Genomic DNA, 9912 nt, shown 5'->3' on the forward strand with positions numbered 1-9912 from the left:
GGAAGTGACGTAAAGGACATATTTTGATGATATAGTAGATTTTCCCCGAGATTTTCAACAACTTTGCTTCTTTGATGTATAACAAATTCTCAATACTTTTTGAGATATCTGGAAAAAACTATTGGCCCCTCTAGATCCCTAAATTTAGGGGTCAGCCCTTTTTCCATGATATCATTTGAAAGATCTTCTAATTCTGCACAAATTATGTTCTATATATTTTAACAAAATATTTTTAGTTTAGAAGATAAAAAGCAAAATATGAGTAATTTTTGGCTCTTTTAAGCGTTCTAATTTTTGACCCCTATATAGCGCCATTTTGAATAAAGAAATCGAAAAACAAAAACCGATGTGCACAACTTCAATCCTTCTATTATCTAAAATCAGTAGAATTTCTGCTCCAGCTTTAGCCGTCTCTGAGCCTTTATCTGGAAACGAAAGCCTATAAATATTTGTTTAAAGGGAAATAACTCAAAACCGGAAGTGACTTGTTGAAATTTAAGAAAGCATTCTCATAGAGTTTAGTAACTTCTAGTACCTCTGAAAATTTGAGCGAAATCAATTGAGAAATGAGTGAGATATGAGGCTTCAAAGTTGGGGTCTAGGAAGTAGAAGAAAAAAAAAGAATAATAATCTTTACCAACAGAATCAGTAGAAGGTCTTCCGTTGGAAACGGAAGACCTTAAATATACTAATCTAACATGACATTAAAAAAGACATGATATACCTATATTTTCCAAACCAGTTTCCCATGATGGCTACCACCGTTGGCCAACCCATGGACTGTAGCAGGCCATTCAGAATCCAGACGATCACGTAGACGTATTTGTTGTAGAAGTGTGCCCACTCAAATACCACTCCAAAGAGAAACACCTATTGCATATACATGTACATTGTTATATACAACATTCATTAAACAAGAGGCCCAGGGGCCACAGCGCTCACCTGAGCACAGTGGGCTTGAATTTAACCCCCCCCAGGCGTTCATCATTTAAACAAACTAGAATCTACACTATCTGAGGATGATTCCACATAAATAACACTAATCATAGCTTTGAAGTGCTTGAAAAGAAGATTTTAAAAGGTTTCCAGATATATCCCTATGTAAAGCTTGGGTGGGCCATTTTGGCCCCTCCCTAGCCCCAGGGGTCATGATTTGAACAAACTTGAATCTACACTACCTGAGGATGATTCCACATGATTTTCGTCTTTCCTGGCCCAGTGGTTCTGGAGAAGAAGATTTTTAAAGATTTTTCCTATATATTCCTATGTAAAACTTAGGTCGGCCATTTTGGCCCCACCCTAGCCCTGGGGGTCATCATTTGAACAAATTTGAATCTACACTACCTGAGGATGATTCCACATGAATTTCATCTTTCCTGGCCCAGTGGTTCTGGAGAAGAAGATTTTTTAAGGATTTTTCCTATATATATTCCTATGTTAAACTTGGGTGGCCATTTTGGCCCCATCCTAGCCCCGGGGGTATCATTAACAAATTTGAATCTGCACTACCTGAGGATGATTCCACCTGAGTTTCATCTTTCCTGGCCCAGTGGTTCTGGAGAAGAAGATTTTTAAAGATTTGTCCTATATATTCCTATGTAAAACTTAGGTCAGCCATTTTGGCCCCATCCTAGCCCCTGGGGTCATGATTTGAACAAACTTGAATCTACACTACCTGAGGATGATTCCACATGAGTTTCATCTTTCCTGGCCCAGTGGTTCTTGAGAAGAAGATTTTTAAAGATTTTTCCTATATATTCCTATGTAAAACTTGGGTCGGCCATTTTGGCCCCTCCCTTGCCCCTGGGGTCATGATTTGAACAAACTTGAATCTACACTACCTGAGGATGATTCCACATGAGTTTCATCTTTCCTGGCCCAGTGGTTCTGGAGAAGAAGATTTTTAAAGATTTTTCCTATATATTCCTATGTAAAACTTGGGTCGGCCATTTTTAGGGCTGTGTATTGAGCCAAAAATTTCGATACGATACGATACAAGATTTTTTAAAGCGATATGCGATATATTGGATTCTGAAACAAGTCCATCAGAAAAGGCTTCTAAATCATTTTAATGCATACATTTCATATCAGTTAAGTGTTTTATTACCCATTTTAAAGTTCTTGTCTCATTGTCTTTAAAAATAACACTTCAATTAAAAGTTTTGATAACAGTAAAATCAACATGTTAAAAAAAAATTTTCTTTGTATTTTGTAACAATTATAAAAACTGTTATTTCCTTAAAAATTATACAATTATTGAAGGTTTTAATTCAAAAAATAAAATAGAATCTTTGGTGTTTGAAATTCCCATCTTTTAAACAGAATTTGAAGAAAAAATGTCTGTCCGATACGTATTGGAAGTTACTTTTCGATACGATATTTTTCTTGAATATCGATACGTATCGATATATCGATATATTGATACAGCCCTAGCCATTTTGGCCCCACCCTTGCCCCCGGGGTTATGATTTAAACAAACTTGAATCTACACTACCTGAGGATGATTCCACATAAGTTTCACCTTTCCTGGCCCAGTGGTTCTTGAGAAGAAGATTTTTTAAAAATGCCATTAATTTTTCTCTAATTCATAATTATCTCCCCTTGGAAAAGGGCGTGGCCCTTCATTTGAACAAACTTGATTCCCCTTCACCCAAGGATACTTTGTGCCAAGTTTGGTTAAAATTGGCCCAGTGGTTCTTGAGAAGAAGATGAAAATGTTAAAAGTTTACGACAACGAAGACGACAACGACAACGACTACGACAACGACAGACAACTGACAAATTTTGATCAGAAAAGCTCACTTGAGCCTTCGGCTCAGGTGAGCTAAAAATCAATAGAATACTTTTGTCATCGAAAAATGTCAGCTAAAAAAATGGTAAGGCAAGTGTATGAAATTCAGTCAGAAAGAGGGTATGATTTTTCTCATAGAAGATTCAAAGTAAAGGCTTTAATAAAAGGGATTTTTAAAATATTTGATTACATGCATGCCCTGGAAAAGGGAATGGGGTGGGGATTTTTACAATAAGGTGAGAAGCTTATAACTTGTTGTTATCGGTATATTATATGCATAGATTTTGAAAGCAAAATGACCCAATAAAAATCATTTTCTTGGCTATATCAGTGTATTTGTTTTATTATAGAAGTTTGTAAAAATTATTTTATGCTTTCAATAAGTGTGCTAACTTAAAGTCATTAAATACATAAATATATTGGCATTCTGTCTATTAAAATTGGTAGAAATCTGTTGTCCAACTTAAAAAAAAACTCTGAACATAGTAGATTCAAAAGTTAAGCATCAGTATTTCACACCGATAAGAGAAAATGGATAGCAATTATGAATAGTTGACTTCAAAAAATTGTAATAGATATTGATGAATTTAACGTAATCTTACTGTGACTGCTGATGAACACATTCCAAAAGAGAGCACCAACCGCATGTTGAATCTAAAAATGGATCAAAGTCACTCACATCAATTTCCCTTCCATGAATTTGAAAGTACAATTTTAGTAAAATCTATTTTAGAAAAAAATGGCTTGAATCCAATACCGGTAAATTAATTCTATAAGACCTTGATCATGTGGATATTCAAGTTTCATATGTACTCCGTACAAATTGAGACGTTCATTGTTTATTTTTCCGTCCATGTATGCAAATATATTATGATGATATCTCTGAGCAATTTATTCTTGTGTATAAACTTACCTATCTCCAATCATTCCACTTATATAGAGACCCTACAAAGATATAGCCAGGGGATAAATTATATAACATACCATATTAAATGAATGTTTAAAGAAATAAGAGAACATGAGGCTTCACCTCAATCAATATTGATATTTTTCTGGTGAATAACAGAACCATATTCAACACCAAAAGAGTCTGTAATTGTATAATGTCTAGAGTAAAATGAAATGCCTTGAGACCCCCAAGCAATTTTCTGTGCATGTAAAAGGCAGCTAGAGAACAGTAATTAGTATTAAGCATTGCTCCTCAGAAATTTTCCAGAATCATACAGTTACTGTTGAAAACAATATTGAATGTTTTTATACAGGAGTTGTATTATATGTGGCTGTGTATTTTAATTTCAAGAGGGCCCACAGGCCTTATAGGTCCCTGGTTCATGTACCGGGTAACATTTTTCCAGCAATTGAATTTGGTTCGTGTTTTAAACAAAAAGCCATGAAATTCACAATTTTGAAAGAGGGACCATTGTTTATCATAATTATACACTTAACATGCTATCTTTGGTTCTTAAAACCCAGAGGTAGATCAGAGTAACAAAGAGAAAAAAATTTCCACTTTATAACCATGCACCAGTTGTGAACACTGCCCTACAGGAACCACTAACCCTAGAGCCCATATTTCAAATTTTATCATAAATTTTATTTTATCATAAATGATTGATTAATACCAAAGAGCAGATTTCAAAGCACTGATTTACTTTCAGACTAAGTACCCCACCCCCACCCGTGACCCCCCAAGTACCCCTGACCCAGGGGCCCTGAAATTAATCAGTTTGGAAAAGGAACCTTTCTTCATCAAAAATATGTACTTAGATCACTGGCATAATATCTACGAGCAAAGGAATAGATTTTCAAAGAATTTATGCATTTTCACTATATAATCAATAGATCCCCGTCCTAACACCAGAACTCCCGACCCAGGGGCCATGAAATTCATTTTGGAAAAGACATTCCTGCTAATCATAACTTTGTACTTGGTTAGATTATTTAATACCCAGAAAGTAGAAAAGAAAATATTCAAAGAATTTATGCATTTTCACTGTATAATCAATAGTACCCCATCCTAACACCAGAATCCCTGACCCTGGGGCCATGAAATTCACAATTTTGGTAGAGGCACTCTTGCTCATCAGAACTATGTACTTGGTTAGTTTATTTAATGCCCAGGAGCAGAAAAGAAGATTTTCAAAGAAATAATGCATTTTCACAATATAATCTATATATCCTCGTCCTAACTCCAGAACCCCTGACCCTGGGGTCATGAAATTCATTTTGGAAAAGACATTCCTGCTAATCATAACTTTGTACTTGGTTAGATTATTTAATACCCAGAAAGTAGAGAAGAAAATATTCAAAGAATTTATGCATTTTCACTGTATAATAAATAGTACCCCATCCTAACACCAGAATCCCTGACCCTGGGGCCATAAAATTCACAATTTTGGTTGTCAGCACTCTATGCTCATCATAACTATGTAATTGGTTAGTTTATTTAATGCTCAGGAGCTTAGAAGATTTCAAAGAAATAATGCATTTTCACAATGTAATCTATATATCCTCGTCCTAACTCCAGAACCCCTGACCCTGGGGTCATGAAATTCACAATTTTGGAAGAGATACTCTTGCTCATCATAACTATACATTAACTTTGTTTGCTTAATACCCAGGAGCAGAGAAGAAGATTTTCAAAGAATTTATGTATTTTCAATATATAACCTATATAGTCTAGCCCTAGCATTAGAGCCCCTGACCCTGGGGCCATGAAATCACAATTTTGGTAGAGGACTCAATGCTTATTATAATCATGCCAACAGTTTGACTGCCTGATGTCCAGGGGTAACAAAGAAGATTTTTAAAGATTGCATTAATTTAAGTGGTTCTGGCCTTGCCCCTCACCCCCCAGGGGGGCAGGGGCCATGAATTTCATAATTTTTGTTCCCTTCACCCATAGATGTTATATGCAAAAATGGGTTGAAATTGGCTCATTGGCTCTAGCTATAGAAAAGAAGCTGAAAATGTTTAAAAGTTTATGACAGCTTGCCGTCAAGTTGCCGATGAACGACGACGGACAAAAACAGATAGAATAGGTCACCTGAGTGACTCAGGTAACCTAAAAATGCATTGAAAAAATTTCAGTCTACGAAAGTAAAATTAAAAAAAAAATTACCACAGCATATGAAATCATGAACACAGCATCTAGAATTCCTAAGTATGGTTCCGCATCTTTTCTTGTGTCAAACAAATGACGGGTGTTCCAAATCTGGGGGGAAAGATACTCATTTCATCTAATATATTATACATGTGTAAATCCTTAATCAGGGCTCCCACTGGACCGAAAATATTTTCGCCACTTTCTGCGACAAAAGGAAAAGCATACTTACATCTGAGTTCTCGACAATGCAATGCACTTTATGTTATTCAATTTTTTTTTTTTTTATCACAGACATTGATTTAAAATTGTACCTATGATAGTAACCATTTAAAAAAAATGTTGGAATTATAAAATTAATTTGATATTGAATTGATATCAGTCAACTCTTAACAGAAAATGTCCTCTTGTGTATATTTTTTTTTTGCCTGGGAAGGGGATGGGGGGGGGTTTGGCTACAGACCTAGAAAACATATACATTTGTATGACATTTTTTAAAAATGGAAATTTTCATCATTATATTAATTAAGAAAAATGAGGAAAGAAGTATAATTAAAAAGTAAATGAAAATTAGGTTTAAAAATTGACTTTATTTTAACAACTTGGAGACTTCAGGGTTTAATATGCAAGCTCATTTAATTGTAAATAATTCAGTGTAATTTACTAAGATAATTTTGTTTCCAAACCAATTTCTTTTTCACTCTTTGTCAGTTTATGGTATAATGTGCATATTTTTCAATTTTTAATAGGTAAAATTTGAAGCCATTCTTTACAATTTTCGTCATGTTTGACCCTACTTACGGTTAAAAAAAACGATCTACATAGATCCAGATTTTGTTGATAAAAATCTTTTATTTACTAACTTCATCTCCTAACAACACTTTATCCCCCCTTGTTAGTCCAAATTTATTATTTCAAGCAATTTTGTAACCCTTTATTGCTCCAGGCTAGTTACCTAGTCAGCTGTGTTCGTTCAAGCGAGACGTGATTTCCTACATGTAGGTTTCAGTTTTCACACCTCTTTTGCATTAAATAAACAAGGGGACTTATCCGTGTACACTGAATAAACAAAGGAGCTAACCAGGACTATACACAAATTTTGTACATGGTACATCTAAAAAAATTCATTTTCGCCACTTATGAATTTCTTTTCGCCACTTTTGAAAAAAATTCGCAATTGGCGACAATGGCGAATCACGCTCGAGCACTGATCCTGTTTACAACTAAAACTCTAGGTCTTTGACCATGGCCAACACTTACATCTGTAAACACACAGTGTAAAAATATACTATAGACAGAATTCTGTATCATACAACATTTCAAAGACAAATTGAATTAGGCAAGATTTAAGAATACAGAACAACATCTGGAAGTGCCAAGTTACACTTTACTAACCCTGTCAGGCCTGGTGAAGTTAATGGTGTTGTTGTGATAAGATGGACTCCACTCATCAGATATTGTAGATTTAACATTTCTGAATGTTTTCCTTGTTGCATGAAAGAATGCGTAGCTGAAATAATGTATGCATACAGTTAAAATATCTATTACTGAATACCTTTTAAAAACTAATATAAGTAATAAAACCCAATTCAAGAACATGTAGAATTAGATAACAAAAAAGCTTATCATTAATTAGACAAATTGCCGTGTCTTTTATCTTATCACAATTCCTTGGTTCTTAAATCCAATCAATGATTACAGAAAACCAATAATTACTTCTGGGGAAATTTCATTTTAATCAGTATTATTGATATATATTATTTGACATTTATATTTTACATATTCACTAATCAAAGGATTCGGATATGCTTTTCAGTACTCTCCTCATGAACCCTTGGCAAATGGTGCAGTAAAAATAAGGGATTGTTTTCGTCATGTGATCTGAATCTACCTGAGGTAATTTCACATTTAAGAAAAAAGTATGAAAAAAGCTAAATCAAGCTATTCTGAGTAGCTCAATAAGCCTACTAGCTGAATAAAGACTTAAATTGTAAATTGTACTGGACCTGTACAATCAGGTAATTCAAACTAATGCTTAAATATGCTGATTGTATGGTCCTTTTAGTTCATCAGCTCATTACTTCCTTCATCCCCCCAAGAAATCAAATGTGCGGCTTTTTAAAATAAATATACATGTACGATACCTTAAAAATGTAAGCAGAAACACTGCAACATGGTGATGAGTATACTTCGTCATATTAAGCAAACTTCAAATGAAAATACACTCAGTTTTTTTCACATTCAAACGGCATTATAAGGCCCTGTATGTTTACATACACTGGTGTAAATAATTAAGCGATTAAAAAATGATAATCTATAAAATCCTAGTTGCTTTTTTTATTTCATTTTTAGCTTCTGACCATCGTAATTTTAAAATAAATCGTGAAAGTGTCTTATGACTCAAAGAGAAATAAAAACAGGAAGTTATACAAAAAGCGACTCTTACATTGAAGAGTTTTATTTTAGACTGGCAGATTTACCCAAATGGACCCAAATGAACCCAAACGAACCCAAATGGACTTAAGGACAGACGAGACGTTCCTTAATAATAGATAAATTTTTCTAAGAGTTTGTCATAGAAGTATAGCTACTTTAACATGTTTACTCACAAAAAATTGAGGTACCTTACCAGGCATTTCTGAAAGATATCAGGGGTAGTTTTTCTTATATAATCCTTTGGGGAAGAAAAATAATTTTCCAATTTCAAATTTTAAAGTGTTTGGATTTTTTAAAAACGTTTAGAAACTGATTTAGAAATCAGAATGTTATCAAAATTTTGAATATTTTTCATACATTACAAAGATATACAAAACAGATTTTGAGGAACGTCTCGTCTGACCTTAATTGGCGACCCAAATGGACTTAATTATGATAAAATAGTAATAAATTAATTTCATCTATAGGATTTAGCATCGATTTTGAAAGTATGTGTGTGTGTGTGGGGGGGGGGGACCGGCCTTTCAATGAACATTTCAATATAGTAAAAAGTTATGTCTGGAAAATAGTAGGGGGAACAACCCCCCCCCCCGGCCCCTCTGTAACTAAGTGCCTGATTGACTTAAAAAGAATATAACTTTCTGAAATTTTCCGATTGGGAAAATCTTATACATTTGTATTTTAGAATAATTTGCTTAGATGTAATGAATAAAGTACAAGTTTTTTTTCGATACAATAATTGAATGTTTGTAATGAACACAAAACACATTCAGCAGCATTTATTTCATTTATTCTGAATATTCAACAATATTTATATCTAAATGCAAAAATAAATAATTGCGTGGACCCTGAGGTCCACGCAGTAAGTAGAATAGAATAGAATAGAATATCATTTATTTCCAATTTTGGGCCCATGAAGGGCATTCAAGAAAAATACAACATAAATAAAATATAAAGCTAAAGAGAGGAAGAGATCCAAATGATAGTTGAATTCATATGCAACAATGAATATGTATAATATATGATAAAAGTACACAAACGCAAACATTATGCCACATCATGCATAAATTTTAGTGAATATCTACCTGCATGTTATATCATTCTCGACTTTCAGGAACATCCTGAGACAACATTGGATCTTTTATTGTAACATTTAAATATATACTCTGCAAAACTATTTATTATATCACTACTTTCATTTGACATTAGCCATATAAATTTATTTCTATTTGAAAGTGAGGAGAAATTTTTATTTTCTTCACTTATATGATTAATGAATACTTGCCTATATAGTTTATAAGTTGAACATTCAAATATAAAATGGATTTCATCTTCTACAGAGTCTGAAGCACAAAGTTTACACTTTCGATCCGTGGCAGGCTTATTTCTGTATCTGCCAGTTTCAAATTCAAGCTTATGTGAACTAATGCGGAAGTTTGTAAAACATTTAAGAACTTCTGGTTTTGATATCATAGAAAAATATTTTTCTTTTATTAGTCTTGTTTTGTATAATCCATATGTTCAAAGTTTGCCTTTTTCATTTCTAACACACTCTGATAAATTATTTTGCCATATATTAGTA

General features: G+C 33.6%; 1 protein-coding gene across 1 annotated transcript; it reads right to left on the minus strand.

The window, feature by feature from the left end:
- Positions 1–724: 724 nt before the first annotated feature.
- LOC134267429 (sugar phosphate exchanger 3-like) lies at positions 725–8103 on the minus strand (the record flags this gene model as incomplete). The annotated part of the gene is made up of 6 exons (XM_062749643.1): positions 8039–8103; positions 7290–7404; positions 5913–6005; positions 3705–3736; positions 3394–3445; positions 725–870 (listed from the first exon to the last, which is right to left on the minus strand). Coding segments are annotated over exons 1-6 (491 nt in total), but the record flags the coding sequence as incomplete, so codon positions are not given.
- Between the last annotated feature and the right edge of the window lie 1809 nt (positions 8104–9912).

Source organism: Saccostrea cucullata, unplaced genomic scaffold, assembly GCF_032062105.1.
Source record: "Saccostrea cucullata isolate Sc308-1 unplaced genomic scaffold, CSIRO_AGI_Scuc_v1 ctg9651, whole genome shotgun sequence".
Lineage (NCBI taxonomy): Eukaryota > Metazoa > Mollusca > Bivalvia > Ostreida > Ostreidae > Saccostrea > Saccostrea cuccullata.